The 20,997-nt window shown below is 37.0% G+C and overlaps 1 protein-coding gene across 4 annotated transcripts in view; it reads right to left on the bottom strand.

The window, feature by feature from the left end:
* Positions 1–20,997, bottom strand: part of CHR18 (chromatin remodeling factor18) — a 43,297-nt gene that overhangs the window by 4,972 nt on the left and 17,328 nt on the right. For 2 of the 4 annotated variants that reach the window (XR_016050288.1, XR_016050289.1), the window contains exons 14-27: positions 18,320–18,386; positions 16,787–16,870; positions 16,618–16,659; positions 16,178–16,333; positions 11,802–11,879; positions 11,658–11,726; positions 11,467–11,532; positions 11,230–11,278; positions 10,170–10,226; positions 7,826–7,915; positions 3,057–3,122; positions 1,077–1,145; positions 863–967; positions 208–333 (exon numbers count right to left, since the gene is read on the bottom strand). Coding sequence is in view for 2 of the 4 variants with exons in the window: in XM_020664791.2 (XP_020520450.1) it covers positions 208–333; positions 863–967; positions 1,077–1,145; positions 3,057–3,122; positions 7,826–7,915; positions 10,170–10,226; positions 11,230–11,358; positions 11,467–11,532; positions 11,658–11,726; positions 11,802–11,879; positions 16,178–16,333; positions 16,618–16,659; positions 16,787–16,870; positions 18,320–18,386 (1,204 nt within the window). In the remaining 2 variants the exon portion in view is untranslated. Of the gene's footprint in view, positions 1–207; positions 334–862; positions 968–1,076; positions 1,146–3,056; positions 3,123–7,825; positions 7,916–10,169; positions 10,227–11,229; positions 11,359–11,466; positions 11,533–11,657; positions 11,727–11,801; positions 11,880–16,177; positions 16,334–16,617; positions 16,660–16,786; positions 16,871–18,319; positions 18,387–20,997 lie in introns of all 4 variants that reach the window. The other 2 variants (XM_020664791.2, XM_011623648.3) reach the window with 1 other exon arrangement.

The following is a 20,997-nucleotide window of genomic DNA, read 5'->3' as shown; positions in this document are numbered from 1 at the left end:
CAGATTTCTACAGATTATTTGTGCAAATAGTCCAGCTTCTAAGAATTGCAGAAACACCTGGAGTATTTCCCCAAACCTTCAGTTTAGAAATCTCGCTAGCACTTCTCTCACAGGCTTAGCTAGTCCCCTAATAGCCAGTTTTTATCATTTGCTCTCATATTATTCTATGGTTTTAACTCTGCCCCAAGATAACATTATTTGTATTACCTGACCAATTCGGTGAGCACGATCTTCAGCTTGAATTATATCACCTGGGGTCCATGATAGCTCAGCAAAAATGACAGTGCTAGCAGCAGTCAGCGTTAATCCAACTCCTCCTGCTTTTATAGATAACTGTATATAGAAAAAACACAAATAAATTTGCAGTCATGAAAATTGGGTACAAACATGGACTAAATGCTTCAATCAAGCAGAGACTAAAAGCTAACGTTTAGAGCAAGTAAAACTTCAGCGATTTAAGGTTTCCCCTTGGCTGAAACTGAAGTTGGTAGCATGATTCACATCCGTATGTTGTCTGCTATACCTATACTACAATTAAACTCTAGCTGAAAGAAGGAGATTAACCATTTGGCAGTTTTTTGAAGCTATATCAAAATTCAGTGGTAAATCTGGGAAAAACAACAAACTCAGTATTATTCTCTTTCTTAATACTTAATTTATTATGTTAAGCAATGATCAGCCACCCATAAGCCATCAAAAGTACAAAACCTTCTGCTCAAATTTCAGGGAAACTACTCAGTTTAACTATCGGCGGAATGCAGCTCCAAGACATCTTACCACACAATAAGAGATCGTGTATAACAACAAAATAACCAATTGAAAATCAAGATATCATACATAAAAGGGTTAGTCCTATCCTTACCACTGCGGCTTTGACATTGTCTTTCTCCTGAAATTGAGTAACCAAATCTTGCCGAGTTGATGTTGGGGTACTTCCATCAATTCGGATAAGACCAACATTCTTTTTCTATAAACAAAACGCAGCTCTTAAGAGGAAATAAAATGTTCCAACAAGAAAAAAGAAATAGAAGGAAATCATTTCGTCTTAAGGGAACATAAAACTCGGATTCTCTTACAAGAAGAAATTGATGAATTGCATCCATCATAGGTTGATGATAAGCAAATATTAGGAACTTACAACCTGCCTGCATTAATTGCAAAGGAAATAAGAACATGTTGATAATATATAACATAATAAATATATATTGTATATAATATATAATATATTACATATGATATTTATATATTATATATACAATATAATAAATATATTATCGATAATATTCATATATTTTTTGATAAATTATATATACTATTTATATAATATATATCCTAACAAAATGGACGGTCTATATTACATAAAATGCTATAGTTCACCATTAAAACGCTATCGATCTTAGCCATTCTTTTGAGACTCGCCCAAGTTCATTCGGACTTTGCTTGGCCTCAGCCTTGTGCTGACGTGAATTGTATCAAGTACCTTGGTACAACACTTAATGGAATAAAGGGGAGGGCAATGCCCCCCATATTTCTCCATCGCTCTCTCTCTCTCTCTCACTAGAATGGGGGCACTACCCCTTTCATCTCTCTCTACCAGGCAGTGGCTCTCTCTCTCTCTCTCAGAAAGGGGGTTGATTTCTACCCACTTTTCATTCCTCTCTCTCCTCCCTCTCTTCCTCTCTGTCGCTATAGAGGGCTGAAGTCTGCCCCCTTTGTCATCTCTCCCTGGAGAGAGGGATCTGTGAGATAGAGAAAGATCGATATGAGGGAGAGAGAGAGAGAGCTGTTAGAGAGAGAGAGAGATCTGAGAGTGAGCAATCGGCCGGCCAGGAGGGAGGGGGGGGGGGGGGGGAGATCTGAGAGAGACATGGCCAAACATGTTGCCATATTTATATATATATATATATATATAGATATATATATATATATATAGAGAGAGAGAGAGAGGGCCAAGGGGGCAGGGCACGTGGCCAAAGCCCCCTTCCCTTTCTTTTGTATTTTTGTAAGCTTTTTTTAATCTGTATAATGGTCATTACTCAGGCGAACCCATGTCCAATCTCCTGAGTAACTAGCATTTATAATAAATGCGGACTTCCAATACAAGCACTCCCAGTTGCCAATGTAAGAATTTGCTATTAGAATTTAGGAAATTCAGGCGTCTATTGTCAAAATTTCTAATTGTTGAACAATCCCATATTGTCAAGCAAGTACCAAAAAATTTCTAATTGTTGAACAAGCCCATATGGTCTGGGCCCTGGCTTCGAATTTGGGTAAGACATTCTAAGGGTCAACTTGCACTACAGAGGTTTCTTTAGCAGTTCTTAACTCAAACTCTAAAGAGACAAAGTCAAGCATTGCCAATTCATAAGAAAGTGAAATCAGTTTAGCATTTTCCTAAGGGATTCAGGGTCATAATACAAACTAAATACATTTTCAGAAAGAATGACAAAGAAATAACAAGTACCAATCCTTCCAAATGAGCAAAACATGCAATAAATGCCCATATCAACTACACTGTTGTTGCAATTGATAATACTTGGTTAACATGAGCAACATATATTACAAATGCCCAACATAATGGGAGCAAGAATGCCAAACTTTCAAAAGAATGGAAGTAGCACCCCATTAATTACATACAATATTTGAAACTGTTTTAGATGTCAGTGGATGGGTGCATTGCAAGACAATTGTTTCATTGAAGGTTCTACATGTTTTTGGGAAAGTATTTGAGATAAAGGATATATTTGGACGCATCTTGTGTGATATCCAAAGGGATACCAACAGGATTACTCATTCATTAGCCAAGCAAGGTGAATAGAGGAGAGGTAACTCATATCTGCCTAATATGTCCGCCCATTACGTAGAATGTACTAAATGTATATACCATTCAAGTAGTGAATTACATGTTGCTTAAATAAGAAATCTAAACCAATATATTCCTCCACATTAGTTTGACGACTTGAAGTTAAGAATATGCCCATCAAGAATACAAATGTGAAAATTGCAAATCATAGATAAATATGAAACTTGAATGATGTTACACCTGAAATGGTTACCTCAACAATAGTTTCCAAATAATCCAAAACTGCCGGAATTTTGGCTTCTGCTGAATCATTGAAGATCTGGAACAAGAAAAAGAAATAAGATTTTCATGAATGCCATAAAATGTTTTGGTATCTTCATTACAAATACAAAATCCATGCAATAGCCCTAGTCATTACTACATAAACACTCAAAGTCCGATAACCTTTTGTCATAGTTTATTGTACCATGTCAGAGAATCTAGAGAGTGAAAAAAGAAAAGAGAATAATAAGTAGAGAGATATCAGAGATGTGAGAGAGAAGAGAGAGAGATGTCAGACGTGAGAGAGAAGAGAGAGATATGAGAGACGAGTGAGAGAGGAGAATGACATGAGGTTCAAACTAACCCCTCAGGCACCTCTTAAACCACTTGTATATTATTAAAAAAATATGAAACGACAGAGTTGCTCATACAAAATATGAAAGGACCCTTAGGTCCTAGAACTTGGATAAGAGGACTTTCAATACTCCCACTCAAGCTAAAGCATAAATGTCACTGCTGCCCAGCTTGGAGCAAATTGTTTAGAACATATTACGACCAAGACCTTTGGTGAAGATGTCGGAAAGCACAACATCAGATTTTATATATGGAGTAGACACCTACTTACTAGACACTTTTTACTGGATAAAATGACAATCTACTTCAATATGCTTTGTCCTTTCATTAAACATTAAATTATTGGCTACATAAGTGGTAGCTTTATTATCATAATACATCTTCATAGGTTCAACAACAGTAAACCCGATCTCCTACATCAGTGTTTTCATCCATATCATTCACATGTAGCATGTGTCATTGCTCTATATCCAGCCTCTAAACTAGATCTTGCCACAACAATTTGCTTCTTACTTTTCCATGTTAAGCTTTATGTACAATAAATGTGATAGAGCCGCTTGCTAGATGGTGAACTAACCCAATCAGCATCTGAGGAACTTTCAATGGCTAAATGATTATTTAGCATGTAACTCAAACCTCGACCTAGGGCGCCCTTTCGATGCCTTAAAATTTATGAATAGCATCCCAAAGATGAATCCTTGAAGAATGCATAAACTAACTCGCAACACTTACTGCAAAAGCAATATCAGGCCTCGTGATGATCAGATAAATCACCATGCCTACCAATCTTTTGTACCTTCCTGGATCCTCAAACAACTCCCCTTGATCACGTAATAATTTGGTCACCCAAGATTTAATCTCTATCAACAATCAGTCACATATTTTCTTTGAGACAAACTAATGCCATGGTTTGATCGGGCTACTTCAATTCCGAGAAAATACCTTAGCTGGCCTAAATCCTTTATTTGCACATATTGTTTTAGATGTCTCTTCAAATGATTGATTACATCTTAATTATTGTCAGTGACAACAATATCATCAACATGACAACTAAAGCAAAACTTTGATCACATGAACGAAGTGCATCCATCTCTTCCATTACTCTCTTCCACTGAGAAAGTGCTTCTTGAATCTTGATAGGCCTTAGGAATAGAATTAGATGAAAAGGCAAAAGAAAAACTTTGATATGATGGAGACAAATTTGTAAAGGTAATAAAATGTGCAATCAGATGTTGTATACCATCTGATACTTTTACAGATGGCAATACGAACATCATCATCACAAGAAGGAAGTGGATCGGTAGACAAAGATGATGATTGAGTAGTGTTGAGTTGGTTGAGGATGCCCATGCATTTCCTTCTGGTGTAAACATTTATGGCCTGCTTCTAAGAAACACCATAACACGTAGATGTACTAGATTCAGTGGAGTCAGGTAATTGGGGTGAAGAAGTATCAACAGGATTATGAATCCTCTTCATAGAAGGCAAGGAATTTTGAGACCTCTCCAGCAAGACAAAAAACATTTTTATCAAGCACATGATTCGCTTCTAAAAACTAAGGAGTCTTTTACAAAAATTTAACATCAGAACAAACAATTTCTTTTATAAACAGGGATGATAACAATGATAACCTTTCACGAAGCATGACTACCTGAGAAAGACACACTTGACAGCCTGGAGATTCTAGCATATTATTGCCAATACCTAATGTTAAAAAACACAAAGGTAGCCACCTAGGCGGGCGCCCAAAAACCCTTAGGGGGTGTCAGGGGAGGGGGGTTGGTGTGGGGGGGTTCGGGGAGCATCTGTTTATGTGTATTTGCATATATGTGCCCACCCAAAAAGTCCTTGGGGGGCGTCAGGTGAGGGGGGTGGGTGTGGGGGGTTTGGGGGGCCTCTGTTTATGTGTATATGTAGTTATGTAGATATGCATGTATGTGTATGTAAGAGAGCATATGGACCCTACGTGTGAGAGAGGGGTCTCGCATCGAAAACTTGGAGGGCATGTTCTTATTTTTGTTTCTTTTTGTATGCAGAGAGAGATATAATATGAGTCCATTAGAGAGAGGGGGGCCTCACATCGACCACTTGGAGGTAATCTTCTTCATTTTCTTCTTATATGTCAAGCGAGAGTACACAGGTCCATGTGTGTCTGTGAGTGAACATGTGAGACTATTTGAGGATATCAGCAGAGTGAAAAGCAGCACCAATCAAGTTATGATCCAAGTAGTATAGGCTGCCCGACTCATACCGGGCACCAATCGTCTGCTATGTCTTTAGATCCCAAATGACACAAGAGGAAGGATAAAAGGTTATAGAACAATGAAGAGATTTGGCTAATTTGCTCATTGATAATAAACTGAAAGGGAACTTTGGAACATTTATTATAGATGACAGAAAGGGAAGAAGCAAGAATAACTATACGTTGCCCTGACCCATTGGACAACGATCCATCAGCTAGGGCAAAAGAGGAATTATGATTAAACTAGTTTAGAGATACAAAAACAATGGACTCACAAGTTATGTGATCAGAGGCTCCTGAGTCAATAACGTAGGGAGTAGGTTTCTAAGAGGCAAGAAGCCCAGATGTACCTCAATTGGCAAGGGTGACAATAGAAGAGGAAGAGGGAACCAAAGACAGCTGTACTTGTTTAATAAGTTCATTATGTTCATCTTTGGAAAGCACAACAGAGTCACCAGTAGAATCCGACTGTTGTGGGCCATCATGGGGCCCATTCTGACAAAGGTCATGACTCTCAGAAGTGTAAGTAGCCTGATTTGCCTAAGCAAGCTTACCAACCTTGTCCCAACACTTATCGACTATATAATTTGTACCCCAACAATGCGGACACTTGCAAGTTCCTCGACCCCTAACCTACACCTCGGCCCCTTCTTGAGTCACGACCACATCCTCAACCTCTACCTCCATCGCCTCTCCTAAGGAGTGGGTGAAGCAAATATATTGACACGAAGATGAGCACATAAACATTCCTGAGAGACGAGAGTTCACTGCTTGCCAAGATCTATCCATGAATTAAGGCCAGATAAAAATTTGGCAACTTTAATTCTTCATGCTCTCTTCTGTGATTCCACATTACCAGATATAGGCTGCTATGAATTCAACACTTCCCGCACAACCCTGAGGAAACTATAACACTAAATCACACTCTTATTACCCTGATGCAATTGAAACATTTTTCTCAAACAGCTCATATACCCATGAGATATTTTTATCTGATGAATATGTTGATTTCAAAGTGTCCTAAATTTCTTTAGTTATATATAGAACATCATAATGGCACTTTATTGGGTGACTACTCCACAACCAGATCATGATTATATAATTCTCCCTCATCCACTCTTCATATCCACTATCAGATATACTACGCATGTCCTCAGTCAAGTATGTCAGTTTCCCGCTTGCCCCAAGGGATACCATGACAGATTGAGCCCATAGAACATAATTGGACTCATTTAATTTTACTAAGGTGATTTGTATCCCCACAGTTTCGGTAGATAACACAAGCCCAGTACAAAGTTAGAAACCACTTAAAGAGGAGAGAGATGTTTATCATTCACATCTGGTCATCTTCTCATACTTGAACGAATTAGGGCAACACCACATTAAATACATCAAAGCATCACCATACTACTATTATCGAACCAGGTCACGACATCTCTATATATCTTGATCTTGAAAGACAAAAAAAAACACACAACAGCATCGCCACAATAACAGCAGATCCACATGACCTTCTGCCCACAAAACTCTAGGAAACAACCCTAGGGTTTAATTCGAACAGTCCCAAGGACCCTTGACGAGATCAACATCAACAGGTTTGGGGTTTACTTTTTTTTTTTATTTTGAAAAGAAAGGGGAAGATGAAAGGCTAGGTTTTACCTGTTTTATTTTTTCCTTTTTGAAAGGAAAGGGGAAGTGAAAGGAAATGAGAAGATGAAAGGAATGGGGAAGAAAGGGGAAGACAAAAGAACTTAGATAGAAGGACTTTGAACATAACAAACATAGCACTATGCAAATAGTTCCAATAACACAAGACGATTCGTCATTAACTCTGTTAGTCAAATGAGAATATGCATACAGGTATCAACTATGGATCCTATGGCAGGCACAGGCACGTAAACACATATCTGAGAGAGAGAAAGAGAGATGGTTAGATGGCTACTTTGGTGCCTACCAACTTGCAGACCTCTTTTTTTCTTGTGCCATTATTCAACAAGAGTATTTCCAAACATATATGATGCATCAAAATAGAGAGACCTCCTATTACAATAAGATCAAGAACTTTAGCACAAAGAAACATATGAATCATTATCATCAACAAAGCGACACAAATACTACATGCTGGAATTAAATATGTTAGCATTTAAATCTGTATAGAGTTTAACCTTGTTGATGAGTTGCTTTTCCGAAAACTTGAGGGTGTCAACCTCTTCCTGGGATGTGCAAGCCTTAATTTTGTTTTTCACCATCTCCAACTGCAAAAGGTAGATACATGTTAACACACACCAAATGAGAAACCTCAAATTTTAAAGATAGGAAAATGAATTGGCACATCCATCAAATTGCATCTCGTACATCATACCAATAAGATGCTCATAATAGGTCCTACTGCCAGTAAAAGTCCAACTAACCTGAATGAAAATGAGCACCTGCTTTTTCATAGTTAAAGCAGTGAGAGTAGATCTTCTCACCCGAGGACAATGCAACCACATCACACACATGCCAATTGACATACCAACAAATCTGATAATGAAAAGTTCCTCAATGGGGAAACAAAAGTTTCCACTTTGGAAAAGAAAAGTCCCCAAGTGATGGTACAGAAACTCAAGATGAATCTGAAGTTCATCAAATCTATGAGGAATGCAACCCCATGAACCAGTCACAGTTAACAAATTAAGACTAGAGCCTAAAAGGGTAAAAAATGTAAACATCACCTCACCAAGAGTGCAACTACAGACTATTTTGCAAAACACCACACCTCCCCTTAAACTAGACATGTTGGGTCCACAACTGATGGTCTACCCAGAAATAATGTCAAGCTATAAACAATCCCGTTGGAAGACAGTCAAGTAAAAACAACCTACCCCTATTCCCTGTTTCTCAAAAAATGAACAACTAATATTTATACTAATTGCTATCACCACCACATAAAATATTAAGCGCGTGTTTGGATGCACCAAAAACACTTGATATAAACCTCCTTCCCACCCCTCCCCCCCTTCCCACGCCCCACCACTCCCCGCGTACAAAACCTGCAAGGGAAATCCATCAACTCACCAGAAAACTGCAATTTCTGGTCATCATCACTTCTTCCTTCCCTCATTAGATCATACCATTTCTTTTTTTTTTGAGAATGCTGAACTTGTATTTTCAGACCCAGATAATGAAGCCCTACTCATCGAGCTTGAGATAGAGCAGGCATGCAGGCAATTTTCGCATGCCCCATATCCCCCCTTTTGAGATGATCAGGTTGGTCTCTCTAGATTTTGGCAGAGCTGCAGAGAATTAGGGCTTGGTCACATAGGATTAGGATTTTCAGGGGTTTGGAGGTGGCGTTTCAGTTACATTGGGGAGAAATTGCATTTTATTTGTTCGAAATTGCATGAAATTTTGATGGGTTGCAGTAAATTAATAGGATTTTGTTGGATTTTAATTGGTCTGAATTCGGATGCTTAAGGGAATTAGATCCCAACATAGCCAAGCACCATGTCAATGATTACAAAAACATAACCTAAAGGACTGGAAAGTTCATTTGAAGAGAAGCTCAACCAAAGATGGTCTATAGCAGCTGTTCACCAGAAGCAGGGTAAGCTTTTAGGGTTTCTGTGATGATGCTGGTTGCCAAAGCTAGGGCTTTTTAATGTGTTTTTAGGAGAAAGATGGGAGTAGAGGAAGGATTTGATGTACTAGTGTGCTAACATTTGAAGAAGTATGTCAAAGAAATTATGTTGGGTTCTAGGAGAAAAGGGCCATATTTGATGTAGAGATATCAATAGTTTCAGAATGAAAGAGAAGAACTAGAGAAAGACGGGTGTTCAGAAATGCAAGGGAATGGAGCTTTGAGGGTGCGGACCAAGGATGCTTTTCAAAATGTAGAGTTTTAAATGCCAAAACAACTAACAAATTAATATTATATAGAATATGGGGTACCAACCAGAAAGATAATTTAAACAAACAAACAAAAAAAAAAAAGACGTTGCAGAATTCATTAATCTTATACAAAATAGCCTACTCGTGATAAAACTTCCTGTAATCCAGATAGGCACTAAAATTTCAGTTACCCTTCATTCTTGTCTTCTTTCCATAGCATCTTTCCAAGTGAACAATAGATAAGAAAATGCATAGAGAACCACAGTCATGTACCAGACATTGTAGCCCCTAATAAGGACATATGAAGAATTTCAAAGCACTTTATTGAAACAAGTGTTATCAAGATTGGACCAGCCACAAGACCGGGGAGGGGCCCGTCTAGTCAAAACCAGTCTAACCAAATGGACTTATATTTGAAAGGAATCAAGAAAAATAGTAACAATAGTGTAAATTACGAAATATATTAAAAAATGGTCAAACATTGTTCAACCAGTCTGAGCAACAAGATACATCAATATTTTATGAGTCTAATGATATTTTACTTTTAAGGTTTTGATCGTAACGTGAAACACTAATATTGAGAAGAACTAAGAGACACATGGAAGAAATAGAAGTGCCATAAACCTCAATTGTCCTTACCTCCCGAAACAGAGCACGGATTTGCTTCATTTCCTTCTCATCCAAATCCAAAAATACCTACAATAAGTAAGCTAGTTAAGACCCATTAAATGCAAATTCAGTAAAACCCACTCGAAAACGCCCTGTGTAAACAGCCGCATAACGATACAAGAATCAACACAATGCTCAACAGAAATTAAAAAAAAAAAAACACAAACTGAATATTCTGTGGACCAAGAAATAAAACAATTCTTACCATAAAAACTTCCTCCAGAAGAAAAAATATCCAGCGATCGAGATTTAAAAGAAAGATATGGTTTGTATAAAGCCGAGGCTCTAAATAATCAAAGTAAAGTGCACCTTCAAATAGTGTCAAGAAATGTGGTTTCAATACCGGAAATCTTTTTGACAGCCTTAAAATATATGTTTATCTTTAATTATAAAATTTACGACTTAAAAAATAGGATAAGATCGAGCAGATCTATGAAAACTTGAAAATCTTGAAAACTGACAGTCCAAAAATGTATTACAAGATGCACTATCTCCAAAACTTGAAATCCATTTTTTTCTCATATCCATGCATCTTGAGGTCGAGATGATCAATTTGAGCATATTTGGGCATCAAAACAACCTCTTCTAGTGAAATTTTTGAGGTGCGCCCTAATTTGATTGTTTAGAGCCTCACCCTTATATAAACTTTTTCCTTAAAAGAAAGTCCACCAGAAGTTATGGGTCAAAACAGGGCTCTACTGTCTTTAGATGGAAAATGCTAGGACATAAATGACCCACTATGGAACTTGTTGAAAGGAATATTATGGAACTTGTTGAAAGGAATATTACGTAGAATAAATATGCAATGTGTTCCTAACTATTAGGGTAGTTACTCTACATGGACTGAATCATTACCAATGCCACTAGCTGAGGAAGCAAACTCTTCCATTTTGCCCCCAAAAAAGTTTTGCCAGTACATTCTAGATCCATATCATATAATAGATGGCAATGCAGATAGCACAACATCACAGTCCCTACAATAGCCAGTTGATGTAACTGAACATCTAGATTATGAGTATGATGAAGCTACCTGCTGCCTACGTTTTACAGGAAGTTGAGAAAGCACATCCTTTTTAAGCCTGCGGAACATAACAGTTGCTTTTATTAAATTATGCAGCTCGTCATGGTTGCTTGCTCCTTGATACAATCCAAATATACCCTGCAAATTCAGCCTTCCCAAATCATATAGACCATCCCCGTCCATAACCACATATGCAAGTCATCGTAAGAACAAAGACAACATAAACCAAAAAAGTCCAAAACTTACACCCTTGCAATATCTCTGACCATATTCATGTACATTATTGTATACATCAGGATATAGAGCTTCTAACTGCAATAGGAAGCAGATCAATATTAATTGACCAACCATTACGAAAAAGAAACTTCACCATAACTACTACAGCGGCAATCATGCTGATAGTTCAAAAAGAGTTCAAAAAGAATGCTAAATAAAACCTGTTTGAACAGCTCAATTGGTCGAGATAATGCTGGAGTGCCAGTTAAAAGAACCACATGTCGAGCTCTCTGAAAAAATTAATTAGCAAATCAGGATATAAATACTCTTATTTCAATGGCTATACATAGTTAAAAAAAGGTAACCTGCAGAATTGGAAGACAAGCACTTGTCCTTTTGGCTTGGGGGTTCTTCAAGAAGTGTGACTCATCTGCAATAACAATCTAAAGAAAAGGAAATGTGAGAAAGGAAGATAACGACTCATTGAAAAAATTGGGGTCATAACTTTCAAATAATAAAATTATCCTCCAGAAAACCCCAGCTACACCAACACTCTAAGAAAAACTGCCTCTAGAAAGCTGTTCTCCAATAAGACAGTCTTGTTGACATGTTTCCTACATATTACACAACACATTAAATGTGAGACAAGTACTACTTAGGCAAAGTGTTTCCCAAGAAGGTGGATGGTAGAACGACTTCATTGACACTCCTGAAGACACCAGATTAAAAACTGAAAATGGAATCATGACCCACCTGAGTTGAAACAGCTTAAACAATCCACGACTTAGAATATTGAACGAAGTTTTATCAAATTGTAACCTTGACGAACCCCCCCCCCCCCCCCCGCCAACCCAAAACATAGTTGTGCTTTACCAACCCTGCCAAAGTTGACAAGACTTGAGACCCCGCAGAGATCTAACCCACCTACAAGCTTTCTAACTTGGAATGGAGCATCAGGGACTTGCATAGGTGGCTACTTTCCTTCAGAAGACCTTGCAAAAAGGGCCCGAAGCATAAACTCATACCTGATCCCAAAGAAGCTATGAAAGATCAAGGAAGAACATCCACTTAGGGAAATAGACGAAAAGGAGGACGAGGATCCTCTTTCTAAATATGCCGTGAGGTGGTCTTATCAAGCAGGCATTGTACCAAGTACAATGCCCTGGAATAGTCATGGAAGATGAGGAAATATGGCAGATCGGTCAGGGAGAAGGGACATAAAATTTTCATGAATTAAGAGTCACTTTTGAAAAAAAAAAAATTACACAAGACAGAGGAGTATCAGGCAACAAAAGACATTCCTAGAAGAAATGGGTTCCAGCAATGTTGAACATTTGGATGGGTGGCCAAGATTTGCGAGAAGCCTGTTGAAGATTTGGCAAGAAGCCTGTTGAAAGTATGTTTATGCAACAAGTTGATTATCTGTACATGAAAGAAATGTGAAATCACGAATTGGATTGTTTGATAAGATGATGGACAGGGCTAGAGTGTCTAACACACAGCAAATTGCCACCAAAGTTAAGAGAACTCAGCCGAGTCCACTCAGACTTGGCCAAGACAATCAGCCTTGGCACCCTGCCAAGCCTGTAACCCTCCCCAACTCAGGTGCATTGGGCTGCTAAAGTTCTCCAGCAACTTTAGCAACTCACAGGAGTACCAGCATAGTTCTTGATTGACTCACAGAGTCAGTCAGAATTCACCAAGTCCTATAGTGGAACAGAACCCCTATTTTCCTTATTTCTCTTCATTGAAGCATCCAATCAAGCCCAACTTTTCGCTGTAAGCTCGTTTTTGCATTATCTATCAATTGACCTAGGTTTGGTCCAAATTCAGAAAGTTGTGATTTCTTCACAATTGTCAGTCAATCCTATATGAAAATTGTTTCGTAAACCTGTTTTTGGGTTCTTCATCAAATCATGGGACAAAAATCTCAGGTTCCATTTTTTGGATTTACTATTCACCAAAAATTTCAAGTGTTATGATATCCTAGATCTGAACTGGAATCCCAAATCTAATTTGGGAATTTCAATTTGGGGTGCTTCAGAACTCTTTGACAAATATAGGAGGTATCGATTTGCACTGAGTGCAAAAATTTCATGATCGACCTCAAAATTTTGGGTTTCACTTTTACAAATTAAAATCATACATAGCTGATTTTACAGACGTTTCACGACATTTTTATATTCATAAATTCAATTTCCCAAATTGCAGATACTTTTGATGACTTTTCTAGTTTTTTCTTATTTTAAAATGACCTTTTCCAAATTATTGGGATTTCTTCTGGCCTATTTAGACAAGTTGACCAAACACAGCAAGTCAACAAGGTATTCGCCGAGCTATCTCGCTCTAGGCAGGCCCCGTGTTTCGCAGTAAGACCAAGTTTTCTGACCTTGATTGCCACGAATGATACAAAAAGAATGCAGCACCCATGATTTCATTTCATGTTAACAATAGTGCAATGGCAAATGTAGTAAACTCAGCAAGAGAAGAGTGAAATCCTTTAACATTCTTTTTATTGAGAAGTATACAAAGAGACCATTCACTTTTCGTATAAGAAGGTGACAATCACTCTCGTTTGTCAGATTTTAAATCGGGTGGTTGTAAGACTTGCATTCACTAGAGTTGAAACTTTCAAAAATCAAACTTTGTGACACAGGCGTAAGAATTCTAATTTGATATTTAACAGCTAGAAATAATTGTGACCTCCTATAACAAAGATAAATGACCTCATAGTATCATCATCATCATCAAAGCCTTTTCCAAACTAATTGGGGTCGGCTATAATGCTCCCGGTCCGTCATTCTGCTCTATTAAGGGTCATACCCTCAGTGAGGCCATAAATCCCCATATGTTTTCTCACTACTTCCAACCATACCCTTTTGAGCCTACCCCTTACCATTTTTGAGCCTTTCACTTGAACTAACTCGCACCACCTAACAGGAGCTGTATTTAGTCGGCACCACACATCGTAAGTCTACTCTCTCTCATGTTATCGCCTATTGGTGCCATACCTAAATTTTCTCGAATGTATTCGAAAACGAATTTTATCCCTTCTTGTCTTGCCACTCATCCATCTCAACATCCTCATCTCTGCTACAATCATTCTATAAGTACGTTATTTTTTGATCCACCAACATTCCGTCCCATTGAGCAAACCTAGTCTCACAGCTGCCCTGTAGAACTTGCTCTTCAGCTTCATTGGTATGCGGCTATCACATAAAATTCAGGTTGCATATCTCCACTTCGCCCACCCAGCTCTAATTCTATGTGAGACATCTTCCCCAATCTTTCCACTTTCCTGGATTATCGACCCAAGATATCGAAAATGCACTCTTTTTGGTATTTTCTGACCATCAATCTAACTACTTCCTCACCTCTACTCTGATTATTACTAAACTTGCATTCCATATACTCGGTCTTAGTCAGGCTGATTTTAAGATCATTAGATTCTAGAGCATCCCTCAAAAGTTCTAACTTTGTGTTGACGCCATTTCTAGTCTCATTGATCAAAACTATGTCATCTACGAACAACATGCACCACGGTACCTCATCTTGTAGGTGCCTATTTAAATCGTCCATAATTAAGACGAAAAGGTATGAGCTCAATGTTGACCCCTGATGTAGATCTATTGGCACTGAAAACTCACTCGTCTCTCCACTAGTTGTTCGTACACTAGTTAGCGTTCCATCGTACATATTTCTCACCAAGTCAATGAAGTGTCTAGAGACACTTTTTTTTTCCAACACCCACCAAATCAAATCTCGAGGTATTCCATCATAAGCTTTCTCTAGATCAATAAAGACCATGTGGAAGTCTTTTCCCTTCGCCCTAAACTTCTCAATCAATTGTTGACTTCCCTAGATAAAACCGAATTGGTTTGTACTCATTTCCAATCCCAAATTGCTGCCAGGTGCCAAGACGCAACTCCACTAAACAATCAATCAACTTTGTTTTCGTTGCATGTAATCCCAATCTCACTTCAAATAATGCTAGCAATCAAGAATAAACCAATGAAAAGAGGGGAAACTAAAGGCACCATGTAGTACACATACCATTCCTCATTATTGTACAAGGAACACATGTTACAAATGTAGTAGAAAGCAAAGAGAGTAAGGAATGGTTTTGCTCTTTAATGTTGAGATACAAACCAATGAGTTGATAAGCAATTTCGCAGTTGATAGAGTCTGGAGACAAGTCTACAAAGTCTTTCTTTTCTTTTTTTCTTGGACAAGTCTAGATAGAGAGTCATTACTATGCTTTACAGTTCAAAGATAATGTTTACAAAGAACAAGGAGCTAGTTGTCCAAGAATTTGCCCCTGGCTTTCATATATTGCTGAGTACATTAAAAAATGATGGCAATGGCATCATGAGGGAAAGGTTGATGGGACACAGGTTTATAGATCTCCTGAAAGGACATGATACCATAAATATAATTGGACCAAGAGCTGAAGTACTTTTGGGGGATAATGATCAGAAGCGCGCTATATATATGAGGTGATAGATTGAACTTAGCAAGCCATCCAGTCAGCCAGAATTGGACATGCTAAAGGCACATGTTGGCATTCGATATTTTTTACAGAAGTTAAAATGTACAAACCCACCACTTGTTGGACTCAGTTCCTTGATATGACTATCTATTATATTATGTATTACATCAACAGCAATTCCAAGGTCATGAAGACATGAAGGACCCCAATGATGGGCCTAATTCCGGAACCAAACATACAAGACAAGATTACCTTGAATTTAGAAGCAAGCAGCACATGTTGTAACTTAGTAACCATATCATAAGAAATTATGTTGAAGACACCATCCAGCTGTATAGACCCCTTGGAAATTGAATGAACTATTTTAAAACCAGCTCTGTTTGATCCACCAAACTGGGACAAGACCACCTGCATAAAGAACATACCAGAGCTAACAATCACAACATTTGACACCAATCGCTACATGGATGCACAAGCACGGATAGAGCAAATGTACATATGCCGATTATATTGAACTAAAGAAAAAGGGGGAGAGTTTCAGTGCTTTCTGTGTCTGCTAGATTTTGGAGAATTGCTACGTCAGAATAAAACATTATTTATACTTGTGAAAAAAAATGACCAGCAAACAATTTAGTAATTCACGGCAAATGAACTATATGGATCAATCCACAAATAGCTCGAAAGAAACATGCCAGGATGTCCGACGGAGGGATATTCAGCCACTGGTTAATCATCTGCAAAAATAACTTCAATTAGACATGAGCTACCAAAGCGTTTGCCGCATGAACACTATCTCAAATTACTTCAAGACTGAAAATTTAACAATGCATGTAAAAGGGATATATTAAGTAAACTGCTTACAGTAGCCCAATGTAAACGCAAGGATGATGGAGTGAGAACAAGAACGGGCCAAGAATCCTGAATGCATGACGAAAAGGCAATTGCCTGTGGGCACATGAAAGAGGACAATGGAGGACATAAAATTACAACTCATGGCCTCAAATGACAGAACTTACGTAGAGACAATTCACATTATAGAACCAATAACTTCTGTCCAATGATTCTTTGTTCTTGTTACAAGTACAAGTCAACCAAACATGAAAGCCAAAATGCAATCAGAGTAACAATTAATATAGTAATATAAAACAAAGACATTATACAATAATCAAGGCCATAACAGAATGCATGAAGACAACAAAAACAGACCACATTAGTGAAAAGAACAGCAAAGGACATTCGTCAATTAAGAAAGGGTGTCTTTGTATAGAGCCTAGGCTCTAAACAATCAAATTAGAACCTCCCTTCAAATAGTGTCGAGAAATGTGGTTTCAACACTGGAAATCATTGTGATAACTTTAAAAATATTTTTTCATATTTATTTATAAAGGTTAAAGCTTCAAAAATAGTGTAGATCGACAGATCTATGAAAACTTGAAAATCTTGAAAATTGACGGTCCAAAAATGCATTACAAAATACACTATTTTCAAAACTTGAAATCCATTTTTTTCCCATGTCCATGCATCTTCATGTAGAGATGATCAATTTGTGGATATTTGGGCATCAAAACAATCTCTTTGAGTGAAATTTTTGAGGTAGGATTGTTTAGAGCCTCAGCTCTAAATAAACGTTTCCCATTAAGTAATGAGTTATCGTGCATGAATTTGGAGTTTGAACATCTCGCAGCTCATCCTTACAAAAGAAAAGCAGTGCACCTTGAGACAGAAGGAACCAATACAATTAGCACCTTGAGACACCTTCGAAATGCACCAATTCATCCCACTCTGCTGCTTCCCCCACCATTGACCCCCAAGACACACGCACTCAAACAACATAAAAAGAAATACAACAAAACAAAAAGGGCAAGGAAGGGCAGACATTTTAACATGTAACTTCTAAGGAAGCTTTATGGGGGAGTGGAATTTGACAGTTGGGCAAAAAAATTCAATACACAAATGATTACTGTAATGCGTAGCATATAAGTGTGATGCCGAAGTCAGCCCAACATAGTTTAAAGGAACTACGTCCTACTTCTCCAGCAATCAAATGTTATTTTTCATATGTTTCACTGCATGTATGAGATTTACCAAGAATTACCAAGATACCCCAGTTTCCATGGGCACTACTACATCAAGGAATATTAGCATTTGCTACATAATTCACATAAGGAATTTCAAAGTCATAGAAAGTGCACAAACAGACAGCATGCCCCTTCCTCTATACTAATGTATGCATCCAATGCAAAATACGAATATCATGCAGCCAACAAGATATCCGTCTAATTTAACCAATGAACCTTGCTGAACTACAAGTATTGATACAACCTACTGGCAGGTAGCAGAAAGACTCAATAAAGAATCGAAATTAATAGCAGTTAATGACTAAGACAGAATTACTTGTATAGTTTTTCCAAGACCCATCTCATCCGCTAAGAGAGCACGTCCCCCATGTTCCAACAAAAACCTGTTCACAAGTATGCTGATTCTGTCACTGATCATGATTAAAGTTTCTAATAACAACAGAAAACCGATTAAGCCAATCAAATGGTAGCGCCTATTTGTTTTAAAGCAAAGAAAATGAAATGTCCGAACCGAAAGCAACAAACATAGAGAACGAATTTTAACATCTACTGTCCACGAATATGCCACTAAAGGTCGAAGCAAGAAGTCATAGACTAGTTTGATGATTGCAGTCATAAAAGAAAATTACTCAAAATGTTATTCAATAGGAAGTCAGAAACTGGACGTGTGCATGTGCAGTTCATAGTTCATATAAACCTGAAGGATTCCATAAAAAGCACCATCAAGGCTGTGTAGTAAATACATCCCAGACAAGAATACCAAAGCTTGTCTGACCCCATGTCAAGATGAAATTCATACCAGTAAATATTACTCTAAATTGCCCCCAAATGCACCTTAAACTTTTGAGAGAGAGAGTTATATAGTTGTTAGGTGTATTTTGATAAAACTTGCGTGAGTAAAATTTGAATACAACCTTTTACATAATCAGATAGTAGTATATATGGATACCACTATTATCAGATATTAGCATATATTAATCTGATTTTTAGGGTAACAAAAACTGATTTTTATGGCTTTCCTCTTTGCTATATATTTATAATTTTGATAATAATAATGTTAATGTGATATATTAGTACTGATATTAGCATCATTACTCCACTATGTCAATCCATTAATAGCTACAGATACATATACTTATCACTGCTAATAATTCATTAGTATCAGCATCAATGACAGATATAATATCACTTAATATCAGGCGCCAATATTAACAGATATTGATAGATTTATCCATATATAATCTCTCTCATACATACATACATACATAATACATACACACACACACACACACACACACACACACACACACACACACACTCACATACACACATATATATATATATATATGTATATACACATATATATATAGGGTGCGGTTTGTACAGAGCCTAGGCTCTAAACAGTCAAATTAGAGCCTACCGTCAAATAGTGTCGAGAAATGAAGTACTGAAAATATTTGTGATAGCCTTAAAATATATTTCATCTTTATTTATAAATTTTAAACTAGTGTAGATAGATAGACCTATGAAAACTTGAAAATCTAGAAAATTGACAGTCCAAAATGCATTACAAAATACACTATTTCCAAAACTTGAAATCCATTTTTTTCTCATGTCCATGCATCTTGATGTCGAGATGATCAATTGGAGGATATTTGGGTATCAAAACAGCCTCTTCTAGTGAAATTTTTGAGATAGGCTCAAATTTGATTGTTTAGAGCCTCAGCTCTATATAAACTTTCCCATATATATACACACATATATATATACATATATATAGGGGACTGATTTCAAGTCACCATGTCACTATAGTATAATGAAACCACACCTCTAGAAAACCATGTTAGTGGTGTATTTATGACCCCAAATTTTGCACGTACACTCTCTTCATCGCAATAATCAATCTCCAAAAAAAAAAAAGTCAATTTGCACCTTAGATATGATCAAAATGAGTCTACTCCAACAATTAATCTAGGCCATTCATTTGGTGAATTTCAAGATTGACCTTTATAAATTTAAAATAATTTTTTCCCTTTTTAACATTGTTAATCTAATTATAATAAAGCCATCTAAAAGATTTCGAAAGCAAAAAACATCTTTCAAAGGCCTAGATCTCAGCATCTCATCGAAATGGATGGCCCATATCACTAGGGCTAAAAGATGCTTTCGAGGGTATGTTTCCAAATTTTGGTGTTTTGTTAATGTTCATTGGAATCAAGAGTGTATATTTAAAAGTTGCCGTCAAACAAATGGCCATAACATGGTTTTTGAAGATTGTTTCATTTATCACTACATAACCGTTGCATGAAATCACTCTCCAAATATATATATATATACTAATATCAGATCAACAAATATATTATAATATCAGATCAACAAATATATTATAATATCAAATCAACAAATATATTAGTACCTTAGACACACACACTAACCAATTAACTAACTAATAAACTCAGAATATAAGTATATATAATATATACTTTGTGATATACATTGTAAAGTATCGGCTATATAAACTTTTATACTTCTAATGTAAAATGATAACAACATATGTTAATACATACTATGATGTTGGTGTGCTGTACTAATAGATCATAGTTAAGGCATATATTAACAAATTCAGGGGACGGAGTACTATTGTTGCATTCAGTTTTAAGTTTAGAGAGTAGATTTCAGACTAATTATGCTACATGATAATAATGATTACATCCTCATTATACTGACATTATTTACAGTGATTGCACTAACTAGTCTGAAATCAAAAGGATATAACATACTCTGGTGATGCTAATTTTCCTTTTTTAAGAGATAATGTCAAAAGGAAATTCGATAAAAAAAAAAAATATGATAGATGACATTCAAGTAAAATGAGAACCTCTTAACAATGACCCTTGAGTGAGTTGGGGTGCCAGAGAATGTAAAGCCATAAATTATTTTGGATTTTGTATTACCAAAACAGAAAATCACATAGAAATCTAGATGTTGAAGGCT

Source organism: Amborella trichopoda, chromosome 2 (assembly GCF_054954075.1).
Source record: "Amborella trichopoda isolate Santa Cruz 75 chromosome 2, AtrichopodaSantaCruz75HAP2 v2.0, whole genome shotgun sequence".
NCBI lineage: Eukaryota > Viridiplantae > Streptophyta > Magnoliopsida > Amborellales > Amborellaceae > Amborella > Amborella trichopoda.
This window is presented reverse-complemented; position numbering and strand designations above follow the sequence as displayed.